At 33.7% G+C, this 24216-nt stretch overlaps 1 protein-coding gene and 1 pseudogene across 3 annotated transcripts in view; both read left to right on the top strand.

Annotated features, from left to right (window-relative positions):
• NSRP1 (nuclear speckle splicing regulatory protein 1) overlaps positions 1–24216 on the top strand; it is a 65144-nt gene that overhangs the window by 23412 nt on the left and 17516 nt on the right. For all 3 annotated transcript variants that reach the window (XM_017674108.3, XM_037022771.2, XM_073235064.1), the window contains one exon: positions 24160–24216. In XM_017674108.3, coding sequence (XP_017529597.3) covers positions 24160–24216 — 57 coding nt within the window. The remainder of the gene's footprint in view (positions 1–24159) is intronic.
• Positions 1–24216, top strand: part of LOC140849064 (oxysterol-binding protein-related protein 3 pseudogene) — a 41580-nt pseudogene extending 17364 nt beyond the window's left edge.

Raw genomic sequence — 24216 nt, 5'->3', positions numbered from 1 at the left:
CATATAAACAAAAGCTCTTTGGGTTCTCAATAACTTAGAAGAAGGTAAAAGGTTCTGAGGCCAAAACCTTTTAAGAACCTCTGCTCTAGAACAGTTAACAGACAAAATAATGTTCCTTTAAAACATATTAAAGTACAGATTATATATTTGCATTTGGTCCTTATATTTCATTTTCTTTTTTAAAAAAAAATCTATTTCAATTTCTACTTTTTCAACTAATTTTGGTAATGTTTTCCCAACTAATCCTTCATTTTTCTAGCGATTTGAATTATATTTGTAAAGAATTTTAATAATAGTTAAAATACTTTCTAAAAATCTCTTCTGATTTTATAATTATGTCTCATTTTCATTCTTGATGTTTATTTGCTGTTTCTTTTTTTTTCTTGATCGAATCTGACAAAAGTTTGCCTCTTTTATTACCCTTTCAAAGAATCGGCTTTTTTATTATTGATCACTTTATTATTGATCTTTTGGTTTTGTTTCTTTACTTTTTCTTTATTATTTTCTTATAATCTTTATTCTTAGTCTGCTCTCTCTTAAATTCTTCAACTGAATATTTTTCTTCTGTCCTAAGATACTTATTAATGGCTATAAATTTTCCACAATCCTGCTCTGCATGCCATGGGCTTTGTTATGTAGCAACCTCATTGTGTATTTTTTAAAAAGTAGTTTGTAATTTTTGTTTCGATCTCTTTTTTTAATGCAAGAATCATTTAGAGTTCTGTTTTTAATTTCCAGATACCTAATTTTTTCCCTCTCCTGTTTGCTATTAATTGATTCTAATGTATTTTATCTGTGAACATACCCCATATTACTTTTGCCTTTTGTAATTTCTTCACATTTCCTTAGTAGCTTAATACATGGTAAGATTTTGTAGAGAATCTACATGTATCTAATCCATGTATATTTGAAATGAAATTTTTTCTGTTTCTTTAAAGTACTGTATATACATGTTCTATAATATTTACATATGTATGTATGAATACATATATATTCATGTGTGTATGTGTATTCATTTATTCAGTGGTCACAAGTTGGCTGTCATGACAGTCTTCAAAATTATTTAAATGTGACTACCTTTAGGTGGGTCTTATACTCTGGTTAGTTATGTAGTTTCTACCACTCACTACTGATTGCACTAGGCTGCATCTCTCTGGCCCCAGAAGCAGTTGGAGTTTATATATTCCCTATCCAAACTTAACTGTATTATTCGAATCTATACCTTTCTTGCTTGTTACCTGCTTTATTTTCCCTGAGTATGATATGGTAGTTTTCCACTGTGGTTACAGTTTTGTTAGTTTCTCTTTTGAAATAATTTTCTATCTTTATATTAATTCTGTAAAGATTCATTGCTATAATATTTCTTTCTGTGGATTGTTCCTTTTTTGCCTTGACTTCCGTTTAAGTCAATATTGCTATACTTCTTGTCTTTAGGTTTTTGATTCTCTTCATCTCTTTATTTTAAACTTTTCTGAATCTATCCATTTGTTTATTAGATTTTCTGTATTTGGATACAGCTCTATTTTGTTCTTATCTTTTGTGTAGGTGATTATGATATGTTTGGATTTATTCCTGTTATTTTACATTTTCTGTTTACCATATTTTCTAACTTATTGTATTTGTTCTTTTGTTTTTTTCTTGTTTGTCAGATTAGGTTTTTGTTGCTGTGGTGACAGTGGTTTTTCTTCTGTGTTCCCTGCTGCCCCCGAGTTTTATATTCTGTTATTTTCATGTTTACCATTTAAATTTCAGCATAATAATTAAATTTAATTATTGTAATAGTGTTTAGAATATTCCCGTCCTCTCTTAGACCTTAGCACTTCTCTCCACTTTCTCTGCTCTCTTATTTTATTGCATCTGAGATGATTGGATCTCTGTGGGCAGTTTGGTTTCTTGCCTTTTATATTCCTCAAGTTTCCGGTCCATTGAAGGTACCCCTTCTTGTGTTCTAGCATGATGATGGATTTCTTTTCTGTCATTCTGAGAATTTGGATTAGGAGGAAGAGGAGGCTGCAGCATGTATTAATTTGCCATCTTAAAACAAAGCTTTTCATTGCTTACCTAGCTTTAAGGTATTGGGCAAATTGTTTGATCTCTCGTTTCAGTTCCATGTTAAAAAAGCATCTATTTTATAATATTATCTACTAAAAGTTTATTTTAAGGAATAAAGTATGTCTTAATTGCCTAACACAGTACATGCACAGAAGTGTAAAAAATGATACCTATAGTGCTACAATAAAAATAACAGCTTCTCTGTGTGCAATAACTGTCATCATTAGTCATCTGAAAATTTCTTGTGCTGTCTCCATCCCATTTTGTGTTTGACAGTTATATTTGGTATAATATATATATGGCCTTTTTCTTTTGACTTTTTAATAGAATCTGACCTCCATTTTGGGCTGTGACCATTAACTAAGAACTGTTATGTTAGAAAAATTCTGTAAAGAAGGCAGTAATAATCATAATTACATTTTTGAATTATTGTTTGATTTGTATACTGTCTTGTATACCCTTTTTACTCATCCTCTTATGACAACTTCTGATTAATAGTAAAATCTTTACTTCATATTTGCTGTTAAATAACAAATTAGCTTTTTGTTTTTCCAAAACTGTACATATCTTCCTCATATGCTAACATCCTTCAGTATTGCCTACTCCAGTATACCATAAAAATCATTAAAAAATTTTTTTCTTGATTTTCATGTTATGTTTCAGTGTGCATAGTCAGACAAAAAGCAATAATCCCCCATCTCATTCTTAGATTTATCAAAAGCTGAAAATAAAGTAGATCAGATCACTTTCTGAAACAAAATTACTTTATTAGTTCAGTAATAATTTGAGGTTATTTTAAAGATAAGAAGCAGCATTTGGGAGGAGATTCATTTCCTGCCTTTGGGCTTTATCTGCAAGAACTACATCTTCAGTGTCAAGAGATTGTGTATTTATAACTGAACTCTAATAAAGTCTGTACTGGGAATGCTGCACACCTGACTTGGTCATTGTGATTATATATTAGGTGCCAAACTGTTGTTTGTCTTTGGAAAAAAAATAGATTAGCAAGTGTATTTTCATTAAAATTTGGCCTGTGTATGGAGGATTACAAGACCTTTGACTCTTGATTATAAGTGTGCTAGTTATTATCAACATGGTTAGTGATGTTCCTTTGGAAAATAAGTTTGTATTTCTAAGTGGAGTAAAATGTAGTTTTCCTTTTATTGGTGAATGAAGCAGTAATTGGAAGAGGTCATTAATTCTAATAAATGTGTTTTCACTAAATCTTATTAAATTGTTACTACTCTTTTGACTGATGCAACATAGGATATTGAGAACCATATTCTGAGTTTTTTTTTTCTTTGAATCCGTATCACTGTGTTAAAGAATTTTGCTACTTTCCTTATGAGCAGACCAAAATTATCCTCTTAGTTACACTCCGTTTATGCTTCTCTCACATTTTGCTATATCTCTATCACAGAGAAATTGTCACATGAAACATAAGAATTTTCAAAACTTCATCCTTCATGACATTTTCATATCTCTGTATGTATATCTTTTTTCTGGAGTTGATATCTTTGATGATAGAAGGAGCTTACAGAATAGAAAGAGTTACACATGCAGTAAACTTCCATTTTGAAACATACAGAGAATTATTAGTCATACTGCTCATTTCAAGGCACAGTCACATTATCAGTCTGTACAAAGCTCTTTTCTTATTTTATTTATTAATTTTAGTCTTCATCCCTGATCCCCCTCTCTCATTCCCCTTTAAACATACTTTGATGCATTTATATTTGTGTTTGAATGTGTATGTACCCTTTTATATTGCGTTTTTTGTTTTTTTCTTGTTTGTCAGATTAGGTTTTTGTATATGTAAGTATTGAATTGCGGATCTCATTTTTTTCAGTCAATACTACATTACAGTGTGTATACCTAGTTGATTCTAACTATAGCATATATGTCAACTGTATTTTATCCATTCCCTTAGAGATAAACATTTAAGTTACCCTCGGTTCCCTACTACTTCAATGATACTGTAAAAAAACATTTTCATAATGTCCCAATAAAAACCAAGTAGAAACCGAAGAGTTTCTTTGGGAGTATATATCCATGAATGGCATTTTTGAATCAGGGAGTGCATATATTATTTCACTAAGTACTGGCAAATTGCTTTCTGGAATGACTGTACTAGTTTACATTCCACTGCATTTCAGTGGTGGTCACTGTTTCTCCATTTTCTCATCATCAACACTTATTAATTTTTTCTATTCTTAGCTTTACTTTGCATTTCATGGATTATTAATGAAGTTGAGTCTCTTCATAAATTTATTAGGTATTCCTTATTCCTCTGTAAATTTCTCTCATACCCACTGCCCTCTTTTCTATTTTCTACCTCTCTTTTATGATATATAAGAATTCTTTATACATTTTAGATACTAATCACTTTTTGGTTTCAGACATTATTACTTTTTTGGTACTCAGTCTGTTGCTTTGCTTTTTTGTGGTCCCTTTTGGTGAAGACTGACAGTAATTCACCAAAACCTATTCTTCCTGTTTGTAGTAACAAAATTTAAGTGGGCACATGGATGCTCAGTTAGAGATTACATTTTTTACTTTATCTTTAGCCAATAGTAAAAGGCATTATAACTAATTTTCCAATCAAATATGGGCAAAAGTATTATGTGCACTTCTACCTCAAAAATCCTCAACAGTTTTTTTGATGTGGACTTTTTTTTTCCTTGTAAATTGGGATATAGATTGGTTTGTTTTTTCAGGCTCGTGACTCAAGTCTTTCCATACCCTAGCAAATAACAAAGCAGCAAGAGGGAAAGACTTGGATTTCTGAATGTGTGAAACAGATGTCTTGCTCAACTGAACTGTCCCCTTGGGATGGTAATCTTAGAAATAAATTTAAGTGTAGTATTTGATAGCTAATTTGTTACTGCAGCTTAGAGCTAACTCTAATGTAGTATTCTTTATAGAACATAAATACCTCTTTTTAATATAGTCAGATCAATCAGTTTTTGCGTATGGTTTGTGCTTTAGAGGTCTTATTTAAGAAGGTGATTGCCATCCTGAGGCTATCAAAATACTCTCTTTTCTTCTGTTAGATTTATAATACCTTTTACACATAGGTTTTTAATCCATGTTGAGTTCACTTTTGTGTATGTTGTGAGGTAGGAATCCAACACTGTTTTTCTCAGTGTGGACCAGTTTTCCCAGTGCCATTTATAAACAACGCATGCTTTTCCTACTGATTTTTGTGGGTCATCTTTATCATGTCAAATACCCATATATCTATTAATTTGCTGCTAAGCTCACCCATTTTATTGTTAATGTTGCTGTTATATGTTTTTTATTAGTATACCTTAGTAATAAATCATACTATCTACTAGAATGAGTCCCCTACTTTAAACTTACCTTTCAAACTTGACTGCACTATATTTAGACCTTTGTTCTTACATAGACATTTTAGAGTAAGCTTGTGAAATTCCTTGAAAACTAAAACAAAACTCTTTATTTGTATTGGAACTGCCTTGGACTTATAGTTTAAATCTTTAAAGAATTATCCATAAATGTGGTATAGATCTCCATTCATTTAGACTTTTTATGAGGTGATTTTTCACCTCATTAATGTTCTGTGCCTTATCTTTGGGCTAATTCCTAGATAGTTCATAGTTTTTATAGCTATTGTAAATGGGAATGAATTATTTTCAAGTATATTTTCCAGTTGACTATTCTATTATAGAGCAGTGCTATTGATTTTGTAGGTTGATTTTTTATCCAGCAATCTTTATGCTTATTTACTCTGATAATTTGTGTACACAATCAGCTTCATCTCTTCTAATCCTTATGCCTCCGGGTTTTTTTTTTTTCTGTTCTGTTATATTTGCCAAGTCTTCCAGTAGTATGTTGAACAAAGCCACACTGGGTATCCTTTTTTGTCTGTATCTTAAATGGAATGCTTCTGAACTTTTTCAGTAAGTTTGATGTTTATTACAATTATTTACTCTGGACATACCTTGGAGATATTATCATGGGTTCAATTCCAGAGCACTGCAGTACATCAAGGTGGTATGTGTATATGTATGTATGTATGTATGTGTGTGTGTGTTTCACTTTTCCTTTGTCCTCTTTGACATTCACAGTCTCTTCAGTTTGACATTTTTCTTTAATTCTAGAAAATTCTGAGTCATTCAGATGTTTCTTTGAATTTGTTTAGTTTATAAGTCGTCTTCTGGGTCTTCTGTTTTTGTGAATGTTGATATGCTGTCCTTAATGTCTTAAAAAAATCTATCACTATCTCACATGTTGTAGGAGTGTTTCTTTAGCCTAATAAATTCAACTAACTAAAACATTTTTCAGATTTATCTGTTATTCCATTCATATGTCTCAATATTTTTTATTTTAAATATGTTTTCTACACACATTATTTCAAATTGTTTCCTTTTACAGACTGTTTTTGCTTCATGTTACGAGTGTCTGCTCTTATTTCTGAGAATATATATTATGATCATTTAAATTTATATTCTCATTCATTAATTCTGCTTTTTTTAAATGTATGAGCTCAGTTTTTTGTTTTTGTTAAAAAGATTTTAATAGTTCTTATCTACTTAGTGTTTCTTTTTTCTCATGAATGTATTTTCCATTGGAATTATCAACCACACTAAATTTAGCTGGTACTATGTTTGAAAGAGTGGTAAAGTTGCCAGAAGAAAGAAAGAAGAACCTCAGGGCAGAGAACCTGTGATGTTAATCTAGGTTTTCCATTTGCTCCATCCACCAAGTAACAGCGTCCCCCAAGGCATTTCCTAGTAACTCATCAAGAGTTGTTACCTTTAACTGCCAGGGAAGTTTGTTCAGCAAAGAAAAGATGAGGGCTGCTATCCCAGCCAGGCTGGAATGCTGCTCTGAAAAGCTCTCTCATTCAACCCCCAGTTGTGCACCCTATACTCTTCAGCTCTGGGTTGCTACTCTGCTCTCCCTCCATCCAGACAAGTCAGCTTTTGTTTCCCTAGGGAGTTCTCAGTTGTTACTGTGTCACTTACCCAACCTCTCTCACTTGTAGAATGTCTTCAGAGGGAGGGAGCTGGCTTATTATCTATCAAGATTTTGGAAGAATTGGAAGCTGAGTGTGATTAATTTAAAAAATGAAGTTTGGCTTTTTGGCTGGCTGCATGAGTTTTCTGGTGTTTTTTTGTGGTTTTTTTTGTCACAAATTTACTTTTCTAATTATAAACTTGCTGCTTTGCATTTAGGGATCACATTCTCTTGGCTTTGGGAAAGGAATATAGTGGGAAGGGTCCTGGGCAATGGACAGAAACTTGTTTAGGAATACTAAGTGACAATTCAGAAAGTAGATAATACAGTTTCAGTAAACATAATATTCTCTTTTTTTAAATGGCTTTCTTGTTCAACAACACTTAACCATCAGTATTTGAACATTTGATCTATGGAAGACACTACTGGGTGCTGCTGTTAGTAAGTAGAAGGCTGAATAAGATAAATTCTTTGCTTTTAAGGAGCTTTTTATCATACGTGAAAGTGAATTTATAGGTAATTCAAGTTAAAACTAAAATACAGTGTTAAAAAACAAAGTTAATCCAAGTAAATTTGAATATCTACTCGGTTTTATTAAGTGATTCATGAACTGGGCAGCATCCCCTGTAGCAAGTAGAGATGCTCTGTGGAATTGTTCAAAATTGAAGCTTTTTATAAACAGGAGCGTGGTGGGGAAATTATTAACTAAAGAAAAAGGACTGTTTCAAGCACGGTCACTTTCTCTTAGGGGGATTTATAATGCTGATTACCTCATCTGCTTTAGGGAAAATGGAGAAAACTCATGTGACAGATTCTTATCTGTGATGCTGACCAGAAAATTCCTGACTGACACTATTTCTGGGGAGGTTGAAACTGTAATTAGGTTTATATATTAAGCCCTGATTTGGTGACTTGGCTTAGCAGAAGTGACACCATGTTGGGCCTGCGTGTTTCTTTTTAACAATATTCACTTCTGAGAGAAGTTAAAATTTCAGAAGCTACTGAGAGTGTTTTGTTAGGACTGGAGCCTTTTTTGAGCAACCAGGAATAGAAGCCAGATGGAGTAGACAACCCTACGTTGAGAAGAATTTTATACGGGCTCCTGATCTTAAGCACTTTTGCTGCTTATGTTCTTTCTTCACTCTCCTTAATTATGACCTGTTTTCAGCTACATGTTGTCTGGCTTTACTCTGTTTTTGTCTCCCTGTTCTCTGTTCTTTAAATCAGTATCATATCATAATGTGTTTATGCATATCATGAATGATTTGCTTTGTATACATGGACCCTGCTTTTTAGCTTAGCTTGTCTCTGTCCATCCATCCATCTGTTGCATCCTAATTTGCCTTTGCTACTAGATTCCTACCTGTGAATTTGTTTTGCGCATGTCCGTCTGTGTTCTTGCCTTGATACATTTTGGCTTTTGACTTTGGTTTCTAAGTATTCCCTTATTTCTGATCTTCCTGAGGTTAATGCATTGAGGCCTCCTAACTGCAAGTCTAAAACCTGATCAACTCTGTCACTCATTCAAATCCTCTCTTCCTCCTTCCAAGCATATGAGTTGTGATGACCACTGTTCATTTTATTTTAAAATTGTTATAATGTAATTTTTTCTGTTTAAAATTACCCACCAAAGATAGTCTGAACTTTTTAGTGTATGTCATGACATTATTTTACTCTTTAAAAACATCTTTATGAGGTATGATTGACATATACGTACACCTATTTAAAGTATACAGTTTGCTAAGTTTTGACATAAGTGTATACTGTGAAACTATTGCTGCAATAAAGATAATGAACATATCCAACATACCCTAAAGTTTCCTCATGTTCCTTTTTAATTCCTCCTTCATGCCCCTTTCATTCTGCACCCTCCCCCTCCTCAGTTCCAGGTAGCTACTGATAAACTTTCTTACACTATAATTTTCACTTTGTAGAATTTAAATAAATGTAATCATGCAATACATACTTTGCATGAGGTAGTGGATGTCTGACTTGTTTCAGCATAATTATTTTGAGATTCATTCACATCATGTGTTTCAACAGTCCATTCTTTTTTTCTTGCTGACTATCATTCCATTGTGTAAATATCACAGTGTGTTTGGCTGTTCACCTGTTGATCATTTGGATTGTTTCCAGTTTTTGGCTCTTACAAGTAAAATGGCTGTGAACATTTATGTTTAACACTTTGTATGGACATAGGCTTTTCATTTCTCTCGGATAAACATCTAGGCATGGAATGGCTGGGTTACATGATAGGCATATGTTTAACTTTTAAGAAACTGCCAAATTCTTTTCCAAATTTATACCATTTTACATTGCTACTTGCTCTACATCCTTTGTATGAATATATTGTTATTTTTACCTCTTAATAAAACATTTTATTCTCAGTGTTTTGTAATATGTGTTTACATTTAAATTTTTAGTGACACCTGAAATGTATTTTGGTATTTTTTGTAAGAAATGAGGTGAGATAAGAAGTCAATTCTAATTTTGAAAGCTAGCAAGTTGTCTCCACACCATTTATTAAATAGTCTTATCATTTTTCCACTTATCTGAAATTTGCTTTCCTAAAGAATTGTTTCAGATTATTACAATTTTAGGTTCTTTGCCTATTTGTCAAATCTAAATTTAGATTTTTTTTATTATATCATTAATATACAATCACATGAGCAACATTGTGGTTACTACATTCCCCCCATTATCAAGTCCCCACCACATACCCCATTACAGTCACTGTCCATCAGCATATTAAGATGCTGTAGAGTCACTACTTATCTTCTCTGTGCTATACTGCCTTCTAAATTTAGATTTGACATTAGATATTTTAGATATTAGAGAAAAATGTAGACCAAACTAGAAAGGTGTCCATTTATGAGTATGATAAGGTATTTTAATGAGGTATAATTTTGAGAATCATATTCTTTATATGAGATTTAATTGAGTTATCAGTGGGAGAACTATTATAAGAAAACTTCTAAAATATACATTCACACCTTTTTGGATAGGGAATATAAATTTTTTGTTCAGTTTATAACACAGCTGTGGGTAAAATGATCTCTATATACATGTTTGTTTCATTTTACCTCTCATCACTGTTTCTTTCACCTCCTAGCTTAGAAACTTTAATACTATGTTTGATCTTGTTTTATACATTAGTTCTATCCATCTATTTCCAAGTTCTGTTTGTTTTTTACCCTTTCTTGTCCCTTCCCACCCACCATAGTCTTTCAACTTTTGTTCCCCTAGTCTAACATCCTATTATACATATTGTATTAATTCTAGACCATTTTTCTACACGATTTTTTCACTAGATTAAAAAACCTTTAACAATTCTTTTTTTGTCTTTGCATCACTTTTAGGGTTCCAACTGTTTTTCTTAATGACCCAAACAGAAGTCATTTGCTGAAATCATACTGATTTCTTCATTCTTTCTTGACATGTTTTTTTTTTCATTATATTTCCTTATGGGGTTCTTTCTATGTAATACAACCTTTTTTCCCGATTACCCATCTTTCTAAATTTGACTTTAGGTTTTCCTCCTCCATAGGTGCTTCTTTGACTCAGACCATGATTTTCCCTTCTCTGAACTCTTAATACTTGTAGTGAGTTTCTCTAATCTGTTTCATCCATGCCTGGTTCCCTGGACATACCAAGTATGCTCTTGCCTATTCAGTATGCTTGCAAAGCCCTTCAGATCTCATTGTGACATGTTGTCTTACCTTTTACAGGTCTTGGTTCAAATGTAGCTTATCATTGAAACCTTCCTTGAGTATCCTATTTCAAATTCAGTCCTCTCCTTAGTCCCGGTACCTCTCTTTGATTGATTTTCTGCATAGAGTGTAACATATCTGACATCAGCTTAATTATCTGTTCCCTTAAAAGTTAATTTAGGGCAGGGGTTTGTTTTATTGTTTTTACTATAATAACCTTGAATATGGCTTGCACATGGCATTTACTCATTAAATACTTAAATGAATGAGTAAATGCTGTTAGATTGGTGTTAATTGCTTTTTCGTTGCATAAAAGTATTAGTTGTTTCCTTAACTAGACAGTAAGTCTTTTGAAGGGTACAGTGTATTCTTAACTCTCTCTTGGTTGTTGGGCATAGAGTCAGTCACCTAGAACATTAAATGTTAACAGACTGAAGGTTTAAATTAGAAACTTTGACCACACAAAGGCTGGTGGCACTTGGTACTCCACAGGTGGTCAAGATAGTAAGCATAATTAACTTGCAGTTCCGAGTTAGGATCTTAAAGTGCTTTTTGTTACTTAATAAATTAGAATGACTTCTGGTTATGTAATAAGGTAATTTATGTTCATATAAAAAATACATATTCCTTACAAACCATTTAGAAAGTATAGAGGGATATGGAGAAGAAGATAAACATTACTGTTAATCTCATCACCCAGAAATAACCACTGTAAATATTTTGGCAGCAGCTCCATAATATTCCATGTTTGGAATATGGAATATATTTGGGTCATAATTTATTCAGTCATTTTCTTATCAATGGACATTTCAATTTTTTAATGCTCTGGTGCTTTTTTTCTATGACACATTCCCAAAATTGAGGTTTATTTTATTTTGTTTCTTGAATGTTAGAGGACTTACCAACTTTTTTATTTTACGGATTGCATTATCCTTCAAGGCATTCTTGGAACTAAATGTTTTTACAATTTGAGATTATTTCTGAGGATGAATTCTTGAATTGGAATTGGTGGATCAAAGGCTGAGCAAATTTTTAAAGCCTTTGGAATCACATCTCACACACACAAAACATGATAGTGGTGGAAAATATAACCATAAATATTAGTACTTATTTAATAGATATTTATGTGCTAGGCATGTTGCCAGTTAGTGAAGCTATTGAAGTATTAAAGATGGACAGTGTACCTGTCCTTGTGAAAAATAGTCAGTGGAGAACAGCTAAGTAAAATGACAGCTTCAGTATGGAATGATAAGTAAAATGAGAAAATACAAATGTAGCTAGGAGGGTGTAAATATCTAAAACATTCTTGGAGTCAGGGAAGATTTCATGAAGGAAGCCAACAGAAGGAAAAGTCACAGTAATCTAAGCAGAGGGAGTTAGGTATACAGAGTCCTAAAGGTGAAAGAGGGTATGGTGTTTACATACAGGAGAATGAAAGTAGCTAATTGAAAATGGAGCATGAAAGAAGAGAGGGGAACTAATAAGAGATGAGCCTGAGGGAGTTTAAACAGCAACGCCAGGATCAAATATGTCAGATATTTCTGAGAGGTCAGAAGGATAAATACCAAAAGTATTGATTGTGTTTAGCTACAAGGATTTTAGGGAGAATACTTGCAGTGCAGTCATAGGAACAGAGGCCAGCTACACTGGGGTTGAGGATGAATGTGGAATGGAGTTGGAAGCAACAAGGGTAGAGAGCTTTGGCCCTGGTGGGATGCCAGGAATTCAGAGTGGTTATAGGGAGAGCACGAAGAAGGGGGTGTTCTTTGTTTTCAGATAGGAGAGATTTGACATGGGTCCTGCGGAGGATCCTGTATTATGTCTCTCTTTGAGGATGACAATACCATAGATACTTAAAAAGTGAAAAGATAAGCCATTGATAGAGAAAAGATACTTGCAACTATAAAAATGAGGAAATATTGTTCAGACTATACCAAGAACTCCAACAAATCATTCAGAAGAAATAAAAGAACCCAAATACAAAAATGAACAAAAGACATGAATAGGCTTTTCACTGAGAAGCAAACTTAGTTGACTAATAAATACATGAAAAAGACTTTCAGCGTCATTATTAATAAGAAAAATGCAAAATAAAATCATTTCATGCCCATAAAATTGCCTAAAGAATAAGGTGTTTGACAATATAAAATGTTCGTAAGAATAGAGTAATGGGAATGTATACAGTGTAGATGGGAGTGTGAATTGGCTGGACACTTTGGAGAACAATTTGTCAATAGTTAGGGAAGTTGAAGATATATGCCCTACAACAGAGCATTTCAGCTCCTAAATGGTTATGCATATGCATCAGGACATATGCACAAACGTTCGTGGCTGTTTAGTTTGAGAAAAAAAAAAGAGAGCCCAAGTAAATGTTCAGTTAGCATGGAAATGGATAAAAGTTCAGATAGTGCAGGATCAAACACCATTTAGAGACATACTCCAGTACTCCATCCTACTAGAGTCTCTGGATAGGACTGACATTAGACAATTAGCAGAAGGAAAGCATGTGAATATCATTCACTCACATGTACGTAGAAGCCCTCACAAAAATGAAGACCCAAAGGTTGAACTAGGTTGAACAGAATAGCAATTTTGGAAAAATAACTAAAATATATGGGGAAGAGTCATTTTAACAAGTTGTCTTTGTATAGATTTCTCTTGGCCTTGACTCCCATTTCTGGTGATAAGAATTTTTCTTCCTCCTGGTACAAGGAAAGCACCTTTCACGTGGGAATTTTATTTTCTAATTTTAGGAAGAAAAAGGAAGGTCAGAATACCCTTGCATCTACGCTGTTTCAAAATAATATGCTCAGCGTGTTTTAAGGTTGCATGTCTTGAACACCTTCAGTATATATGTAGTAAAACTAACCAAAAGCAAGGAGACTATAAACAAAATTCAGGATGGAAGGGTAGGGAATGAGATTAGGGAAGGTTATATAGGGACTTCAATTCTATTGATAGTGTTCTGTTTCTTAAGCTGGGTAATGAATTTATACTACATTATTGGACATAGTTTTTTGTAATATTTTTTAAAGGTGGCAGTAATGTCATATACTGTGTGTATATGGAGAGTTGATAGGGAGTAGGCAATTTAAAAATAGAGGTGCCCTAAATATAGTTGGTAGAGAAAGAAGAGACTTTACTAGTGAAAAAGGAGAGCTGGTAGATAGCATTAGGAGCCAGTTACAAGTGGAAGCTAAGAAACAATATTTTCCAGGAATGTTTGGCAGCCTTAATATAGACAGCAGATCGTTGGATGGATTCAGGACTTGGGCTTGTCAGATAGGTGCAGAATATGGACGGTGTGGCAAGGGAGTTAAAAGGTTATTGGAAGAGTAGTTGAAGATTTAGTACTACAAAAATTCTAATAGGAAAGAGAGGACGAGGGATTAGGGATATCCCATGAGATCAAAGACAGACAGCTGTGTATTTCATTGAATCTAAAACATTGCTAAGGTGCACTTTTATGCATCACTAAGAAAGAACAACTATCAATTAAACTATGACAGTCTTTCTTATCACTTAGAATTGTAATTGTATATTTAGTACACAATACAATATTGAGAGTTATTTTAGTCTTAATTTTTATCTTAGATAACTCATGTACATAAAAAGCAAAATGTAATTGAAGTTAATTGGGTAAGGAATCCCTACAGCTTTTTCAAATCCAGAGCCTTGTTTAGACTTTTTCCACTCATACTCATTGGTGACTGTGTTTTTCTATACTATGTCATTCTCTCTGACTTCAAACTTAACAGTGATAAAAAGGGTGTTTGGAGGTGGTAAACTAATAATAAGCATGTTAAATAATCCAAGTAGGAGTCAAAAGTAAATTATCTCTGTGTAATTGCATAACTTTAAATACCGCATCACCAACACTTGATGATACTCATTCTGCAAGTTTTAGTGCCAACGCTTTAAATATTCACATGCATGCAGGCATTACCAGTTATATTAAGAATACCTCTTGGTTGACAGAAGTTAGATGATGCCACTGGTTGTTAAGGTCTATCCTAATTTCAGAGATGTTAAGATATGAAATAATGCAAATCTTACATTCAGTGAAGTTTGGTAGAATAGTGGTGTTGCTCCAGAGGAGCAGGGTTTTTACCACAGTGTATGACACAAGAATCAGGAAGAGACACAACATCTTCCTAATCTGAAGTACAGGGTATGTGAGTCATGAGCAGCCTCAAAAGAAAGGTTGTTTTCAGGAAAGACCCAGTTTACAGTCAAGGAAGCAAAGGGACAATTGATTAAAGAGGATGAATATGTGAGGATTCTGGAGGACTCCATGAGGTCTGAGTCAAGGTAAAAGACACATGTAACAGTGTAGCCATAGTATAGGAAGGGATCATTGTTGGGGTGGGGTTGGGAGCTTCTTGAGTAGTAAACAAGGGCTGCCATGGGGGGGATATAGCCTCACTGTTTCCCTATGCCATTCAGTGTTGAGAACAGATTTTTAAATGGCTGCAAAACTTGTGTTGAAGGGTATATACACTTACCCAGTCCTTTACTGATAAATGATAGGTTGTTTAAGTTTTCCACTAATATGAATAGATATCATGTTATAGAATACAGTGAATATCAAGGTGCTTAAATCTTTGTGTACGTCTTTCTTTATGTCTTTGTGGAATTACTAGATCAAAATAAATGGGTATTTTCAGGCTCTTAATACATTTTGCCAAAGTGGAACTATTTCATATTTTTACAGTGAGGAGTCTATATTTATTTGCTTATTACCTTGTCAGTATTGGATGATAAAAATGTATTGGATGAAAAAAAAAATCTTTACTAGCTTGATAAATGATAAAAGCTAATATAGGTATTTTCATTTTTTAAATTATTAGTAATACTGAACATTTTTTTATATAGTTAATGGAGTTATTATAACTGTTAGTTTCAGGTAGTTCATATTTTCTCTTCTCTAATTTTTTTGTTCATAGCCATGTCCATTTGTTTCTACCTGAGCTTAAATAATAAAAATTTTGCATATTTTTCACAACTCTTAAACAGGCTTTGTACTTAAGAAAGAGTCACATGAAAGTGGACAAATAAAGTCCATAATAGAGATTGCTAAATTGTAGGACCAATAATAAATGATCTGTTGCTAGGTTTAAAAAAACAAAGAACAGGAAATTCTCATTTCTAAATTCTCAGAACACAACAGAAAATTATAGCCATAAGCTATTGGAAAATTTGATTCTTGAAATGTTTTTTACTAAACTGAGCAATTTTTTATAAAAATGAATATGTAAACCTCTCATTTCAAAAAGAAATCCACATGTGACTTTTCTCCCTTTGTGATTTATTAGTTGTAGAAAAACAGGTTAATTTCTGACAAAAAAACAGAAAAAAGGAAGAAAAATTCAGAACCCTTCTCTGAACTTTTGTTTAATTAAAAATTTTATGACTGAAGAAGGATAATTTAATAATATGAACAATGGTCCATAATCTGAAACTTTTTTTCCAGTGTCATTAAACTATATTCTGCATATTGGTCAAGGAGCTCCAGTAATACATACACAGCTATTTCTCTTCTGGAAGTTACCACAGCCCAGGAGGCAACCAACCGTTTATAGTCATATAAGAAAGGTGCACAATTGTGTGCTTTCTCCTCCATTTACCTACGGTAATGTAAAGGTTTTTAAAGCAGTCTCCCTTTCAGTCAGATCATCTCGGTCCATCTGCAATTCAGTGAAACAAACATTAGTAGAAATAATTTTTATTTTCTACCCAGAACAGTAAAGATTAATAAAACCCAGTTACAGTGTTTGGTGCCTATACTTGATAACCATGTTCTTACCCTTTATAGTGTGTGTGTGTTTGCATATGTGTAGAGAGGGTATATTGTTATATATTATTAGTTTATATAAAATGGACGATTTGTTTTCTTTTTCTTCATGTTAACTTTGTATCTGGAATTACAGCTAATAGGGACCTACCAACTCTTAGATTGGATGTAGAAAAATTAAGTTGTTGACCATATATGGCTCTTCCTCCACTCTTAGTGCTATTAACTGTCAGAACATAGTAAACTATCAGAACATGTTTGTTTAAACATTTGCCAGTAAATACTACTTAAGGCTTTTTGAGAGGTATTTCCCTGAAATTTTTGGTAGAAAACCTATTTTGAAACATCAGTATGGTTCAATAGAAGTTTATGCACTTATGGGGCAGTCAGATGTTTGTATCTGAACCAATTTATAAATTGAATTATTTTTCTTCAAGATAAAGGCCTTTGCAGATAGTAATAGTTGTCTTTCTAAACTTAAACCTAATGATAATTTGTGGTTTTATTAGAAAGCATCGTTAATGAATACTCTCTTGTAGTATTCTGTGAACTAACTTGTCTTCAGGTGTAGACTAATTACCTACCTGCTAACTTTGAAACTAATAAATTAATGATTGTATTGTGTGGTTTGGTCATATTCAACCTTAATCATTTTATTAACTGCTTTTTTTCCTTAGGTCACTTGTAGGCTAGACTTTTGTGGTAGGAACTGAAGTGCTTTGTAATACGTGTACCAAACAAAATACATTCCTTTAAAATAATGTGGAGTAAAAAAAGCCAATCTCAAAATGATTCCATTTATTTAATATTCATCAAGTAACATAATTATAAAGATAGGGAACAGATTTGTTGTTGCCAGGGAATAGGGATAGGGAAAGAGATGGAAGAGGTGGATATGGGATAAAAGGGTGGCACACAGGAATATTGTCATGGTACATTTAGGGATCTTGATTGTGGTGGTAATTACATGAAGCTACACATACCATAAAATAATATAGAGATGCACAAACCCACACAAATACGTGCATGTATAATTGGTAAAATCTGAATAAGCTCTGGTTTGTATCAGTATCTATTTCCTGGAGTTGATGGACTCTGGTTATGCAAGATATTAATATTGGGGGAAGCTGGGGGAAGGACCCCCACACACCCGTACATTTCTTTGCAATTTCCTGTGAATTTATAATATACAAAATAAAGTTTAAAAAGTACCCTTATTTAGCAAGAACTCCCACTGCAGACCAGAGTGATTATTGATGGCAGATGTCCATTCGTGTGTCCTTGGCTTGCAGTCCCACCGTCCAGTTATTACTGTAGCAGTATGGCAGAAGACTCACTCAGAGAACTCCGGATCTGCTCATGTTTGGGGGCAGTGTATTTTTATTCATAAGCAGTTTAAAGCCACTGTCAGTTCTAGAAAACCCATTTTTAGCTATGCCATAGCTCTTGTGGCTAGTGAAGAACCCACCACTTGCCTCTCTGTTGATATACTGAATATAATATCATAAGGAATTTTAACACACTAAAGGAAACATGTAGAGCCTTTTAATATTCCACAGAATAGATTTTTCTGTTTCAGTAAGTACAAATTGAATCATATTGTACAACTTCCAATACCAATCTTATATTTTATTAAGCACATTGGTAAATATAATATGAAGCAGAGTTTATATGCTTTTCTGGTGAACACTTTGGTTTAACTGTATATTCCATGGGATAAAACCTATAGTTACTGTTTTCCCATAACTTTAATTTGTTTAAAATTTAAGCATTTCTTCAGCACCTTGCTCTTAAACATGAGCATAGGAATAAAGTAATTAAGATAGCTGGCCCTTTCTGAATGCTCCTTTGAGCCAAATACTTGCTAAGCACTTTTTTACATATTACCTCATTGAATCCTCAAAACAACCTTGTGAGGTAGTTACTTTTGTATAGATGAGTAACGACCTGGGATAACACAGCTAGTAAGAGAGAAAACAGTTTTGAAACTCAGCCAGCTTCCTGAGCCTAATTTGTGACCATTCTATATTTTCTCCTTATGCCATATAGTATAGCAAGTCAGTAAAGTTAGAGGCTGATGGGTTGACAGTTATTATATGTCTTTGTTTTGTTTTATACATAGGGCAAATATGTGAAATCTGTTTCTTACTAAGTTCAATAAGATGAAGCCTTCCTTGACGTAGGCAGGAGGACCTGCTATTGTCATTTTTATCTTACATAACCTTGTTTATAAAAATCAGACTACAGACTATCCCTTACTTATGATGGTGTACCTTAGAACTTTTCAACTTTACGATGGTGTGAAAGTGATACACATTCAGTAAAAACTACTTTGAATTTTGAATTTTGATCTTGTCCTGGGCTAGCAGTTGGCAGTGTAGTATCATCATGCTGGGCCATAGCGGTGAGCTGCAGCTCTCAGCCATGTGATCCTAAGGGTAAACAGCTGATGTGGTCACAACCATTCTGTACCCATACAATCATTCTTTTTACTTTCAGAACAGTATGCAATAAATTACATGAGACAGTCAACACTTTATTATAAAATAGGCTTTGTGTTAGATGATTTTTGCCCAAATATAGGCTAATGTAAGTGTTCTTTGAGCACATTTAAAGTAAACTAGGCTAAGCTATGATGTTTGGTAGGTTAGGTGTATTAATGCATTTTCCATTTATATTTTCATCTTGACGATGGTTTCATTGGAACAACCACATTGTAAGTAGAGGAAGATCTGTAAATTAGAAGTTGGGTCTTAAAATTTTTATTAGTATTTTAAGGATAGCTCTAAAAACTTGGAAAGACGACTCTTAAAGTATAAAATCTTACTGGTCCTGCTATTGTTACTAGTTTTTAATCTCTACAATGGATATAGACTGGAGATTCTTAATGTTTGTTATGTAGAAGTTTGTAAAATATCATGTAATTTTTTAATTTTTATGTATCACTATTAGAAACAACTAAAGGTTTCACTGCTACTTTTCATTTTTAACTATTTGTGTGTGTGTAAACAAGTTGACATTTTAGTCATCATCTTTAATGGTCATTATCAGAGTTCCTTTGGAAAATTAAGAATCAAATGAGCTTCAAAAGGTTGCTCCCTGACTTTTTTAGTTACCTCTTTACCCACTGATGCTATTGGAATTCCTGGGATCTAAGTTTCTGAACAGGATCTGCAAAATTATTCCTTCCATTGTGTTACTACCCTGTAAGTTAATAACATTTTATTTTTTTCTCAAAGATCAGACATCCTCCTACTAAACAGCTATCAACATGGAGACAAAGCCTCTTGAGATGTCTCTAATACTTTACATTGGAGAGACCCTTCCTTGGCTGCTTATTCTATGTGTATAAAAGCCTAAAAGTAATAGCCTTGTGTTTTACCTTTTCCAAGTTCAGTAGTTTCAGTTGAAAGTATTCAGTTGAAAGTATTGGTAGGTGAGTTATGACAGGCTGGAGAAGGGAATATCTTGAAGATATTACTAAATGATCAAGAAAAATTAATTGATACTAAATAGACTGAGGCATAAAAATACGTTGGAAAGAATTTCACAAAATGTTTATTAGAACACTTTTTTTATTAAGGTATTGATTATCAAGACCCCACCCATACCCCAATGCAGTCACTGTCCATAAGTGTAGTAAGATGACAGGGATTCACTATTAGCCTTCTCTGTGCTACACTGTTTTCCCAGTGACCCCTCATACCATGTGTACTAAACATAATACCCCTCAGTCCCCATCTCCCTCCCTCCTGACCCACCCTCCCACACCCCTCCTCTTTGGTAACCACTAGTCCCTTCTTGGAGTTTGTGAGTCTGCTGCTGTTTTGTTCCTTTAGTTTTGCTTCGTTGTTATACTCCACAAATGAGGGAAATCATTTGGCACTTGTCTTTCTTTCTCCACCTGGCTTATTTCACTGAGCATAATATCCTCCAGCTCCATCCATGTTGTTGCAAATGGTAGGATTTGTTTCTTTCTTATGGCTGAATAGTATTCCATTGTGTAAATGTACCACCTCTTTACCCATTCATCTATTGATGGACACTTAGATTGCTTCCATATCTTGGCTATTGTAAATAATGCTGTGATAAACATAGGGGTGCATATGTCTTTTTGAATCTGAGAAGTTGTATTCTTTGGGTTAATTCCAAGGAGTGGGATTCCCGGGTCAAATGGTATTTCTAGTTTTAGTTTTTTGAGGAACCTCCATATTGCTTTCCACAATAGTTGAACTAGCTTATATTCCCACCAGCAGTGTAGGAGGGTTCCCCTTTCTCTGCATCCTCATCAGCATTTGTTGCTCTTAGTTTTTTGATGCTGGCCATCTTACCGGTGTGAGGTGATATCTCATTGTGGTTTTAATTTGCATTTCCCTGATGATTAGTGATGTGGAGCATCTTTTCCTGTGTCAGTTGGCCATCTGAATTTCTTCTTTGGAGAATTGTCTCGTACATATCCTCCACCCATTTATTGTGTTATTGCTTTTTGCGTGTTGAGGCATGTGAGTTCTTTATATATATTTTGGATGTTAAACCCTTGTTGGATATGTTGTTTACAAATATATTCTCCCATAAGGTAAGATGCCTTATTGTTCTGATGGTGTCCTTTGCTGTACAGAAACTTTTTACTTTGATTTAGTCCCATGTGTTTATTTTTGCTTTTGTTTCCCTTGCTTGAGGAGATGTTCCGGAGGAAGTTGCTCATGTTTATATTCAGGAGATTTTTGCCTATGTGGTCTTCTAAGAGTTTTATGGTTTCCTGACTTAAAGTCAGGTCTTTGATCCATTTTGAATTTACTTCTGTGTGTGGGGTTAAACAATAATCCAGTGTCAGTCTCTTGCACGTAGCTGTCCAGTTTTGCCAACACCAGCTGTTGAAGAGGCTGTCATTTCCCCATTGTGTGTCCATGTCTCTTTTATCATATATTAATTGACCATATATGGTTGGGTTTATGTCAGGGCTCTCTTGTCTGTTCCATTGGTCTATTGTTCTGTTCTTGTGCCAGTACCAAATTGTCTTAATTACTGTGGCTTTGTAGTAGAGTTTAACGCTAGGGAGCATAATCCCCCCAGCTTTATTCTTCCTTCTCAGGATTGCTTTGGCTATTCGGGGTCTTTTGTGGTTCCATATGAATTTTAGAACCATTTGTTCTAGTTCATTGAAGAATGCTGTTGGTATTTTGATAGGAATTGCATTGAATCTGTAGATTGCTTTAGGCAGGATGGCCATTTTAACAGTATTAATTCTTCCTATCCATGAGCATGGGATGTATTTCCATTTATTGGTATCTATTTTCTCTCATGAGTGTCCTGTAGTTTTCAAAGTATAAGTCTTTCACTCTTTGTTTAGGTTTATTCCTAGGTATTTTATTCTTTTTGATGCAATTGTGGATGGAATTGTTTTCCTGATTTCTCTTTCTGCTAGTTCATCGTTAGTGTATGTCTTTTGTATCCCACAACTTTGCTGAATTCAGATATTAGATCTAGTAGTTTTGGAGTGGATTCTTTAGGGCTCTTTATGTACAATATCATGTCATCTGCAAACAGTGAGTTTAACTTCTTCCTTGCCAATCTGGATGCCTTTTATTTCTTTGTGTTGTCTGATTGCCGTGGCTAGGACCTCCAGAACTATGTTGAATAAAAGTGGGGACAGTGGGCATCCTTGTCTTGTTCCTGATCTTAAAGGAAAGGCTTTCAGCTTCTCTCTGTTAAGTATAATGTTGGCTGTGGGTTTGTCTTATATGGCCTTTATTATGTTGAGGTACTTGCCCTCTATACCCATTTTGTTGAGAGTTTTTATCATGAATGGATGTTGAATTTTGTCAAATGCTTTTTCAGCATCCATGGAGATGATCATGTGGTTTTTGTCTTTTTTGTTGATGTGGTGGATGATATTGATGGGTTTTCTAATGTAGAACACAACATTTTAATTTAAAAAATACACTAATGAAATTGTGTCATACAACATAACAGGGAAATTTGAGTTAAATGAGTAATATGCATAAGACACAAATAACCCTTAACATTGCCCTGACTCATGAGCTACTATTAACTGTTTTTGTTATCTCTTCCTCTGGAGTGAATTTCCTATCACCTAAAATGTCCTTAGTTTTTTGCCTTTGTAGTTCCTTTAGTTTAATAAATATGTGATCTATTACTTGTATGGCCTTTGTGTTTTAACTTATTTATCTCCATGGTCATAGGAAACTAGTATTAGGTTTATTTATTTTGTGGTGTTTGTTGCCATGGAAAATGAAGCACCAGTTGTTACTATACCACTGAAAAGAACAAATGTCAGTAGACTAGAACTATAGTCTTAGGGCTGAGGATTGTTTTTAAAGACATAATTGACATACCATAAAATTCACTCTTTTAAAGTATGTATTTCAGTATTGGTCAGTAGATTTACTAAACCATATACTTTTTGTTTTTAGTTGTAGTACCTTTAATTTATACTTTTTTTTAAAGTATTGCTAATATACAATCTTATGTTGGTTTCAGATGTACATCACACTGATTCAACAGTCCTTGGGACCAGCTTATATTGTGATTTGTAAATTATTGTGTCCCCTTATGCCCCTCCCCCTTGGTAACCACTAGTCTATGAGTCTGTGTCTGAGTCTACTGTTGTTTTGTTACTTCTGTTTTGCTTTGTTTTTATATTCCACAGATAAATGAAATCATGGTTATTTCTTTCTCTGCCTAGCAAAGCCTTACACTTTTAAGGAAATATTTTGTCTTAATATTCTAATTATATTTATTTTCTTAGCTGTAAGTTTATTTCTGCCCATGTGATTACCTCTTTCTGTACTCCTGTTTCTTCTCTTGATTTTTTTTTTTTTTGTATTCATGTCTAATGTAACCTCTTAGGAAGGCTTTCTTGATTTCCTCATTTAGTTTCCTTCTCTCTGTCCCCACAGCCCTTCTTATCTCTTTATATATTTCTTATCACTTTTATATTGTAATTATCTCTTTCGTTATTTGTCTTTCCTTTCAGACCATTTATCTCTTAAGGAGAGAGACTATTCTTGTTTTCTCACTATCTTCAGAAGCTAAAACAATGCCTGATATGGTAGGCTTTTCAGTACATATTTATTGAATGATTATAACCGCAGATAGTTTTGGCTGCTCCTAAAAGCCTTAAGCATACACTAATAGCTTGACATATACTATAGTCAATGGTGAATATTTAATTAATGTGCTTTTTCTTGCTGGGAATCATACCAGTATAGTGTTGGAAGGAACCAATCCCCCATTCCCAAAACACTCATGCATGTGTGCACACACATGCACACACACACACTCTCTCATGTGCACACAAAGCAAATGAAAATCTGTAGCAGTTGAATGACTTAGTGGTGAAGTTGGGGCTAAAAGCTCATGTTACCTCATCTTCTCCTATACCACTACTTTTTTTTAATACCTTATAGCCTACTGTGATGATTTACAGTGAAAATTCACTTTGTTTCATAAAGTTTAGGGAGAACACCTTGAAAATGTTAATTTAATTCATAGTATTTTCTGTTTTTAACTCTAAGAAAGAAACCAGTTGCCAGCCAGAATATTGGAAAAGAAATTTTAAATTGGTTTAAACAATGACAGCATTTTTTTGTTTCATAGACCTCTGTGAGTGAAAGCCTTCAGAGGGAAGCTGCTAAGAAGCAAGCGATGAAACAG

Source organism: Manis javanica, chromosome 4 (assembly GCF_040802235.1).
Source record: "Manis javanica isolate MJ-LG chromosome 4, MJ_LKY, whole genome shotgun sequence".
Taxonomy (NCBI): domain Eukaryota; kingdom Metazoa; phylum Chordata; class Mammalia; order Pholidota; family Manidae; genus Manis; species Manis javanica.
The sequence above is the reverse complement of the archived record's forward strand: the minus strand, read 5'-3'. Positions and strand labels throughout refer to the sequence as shown.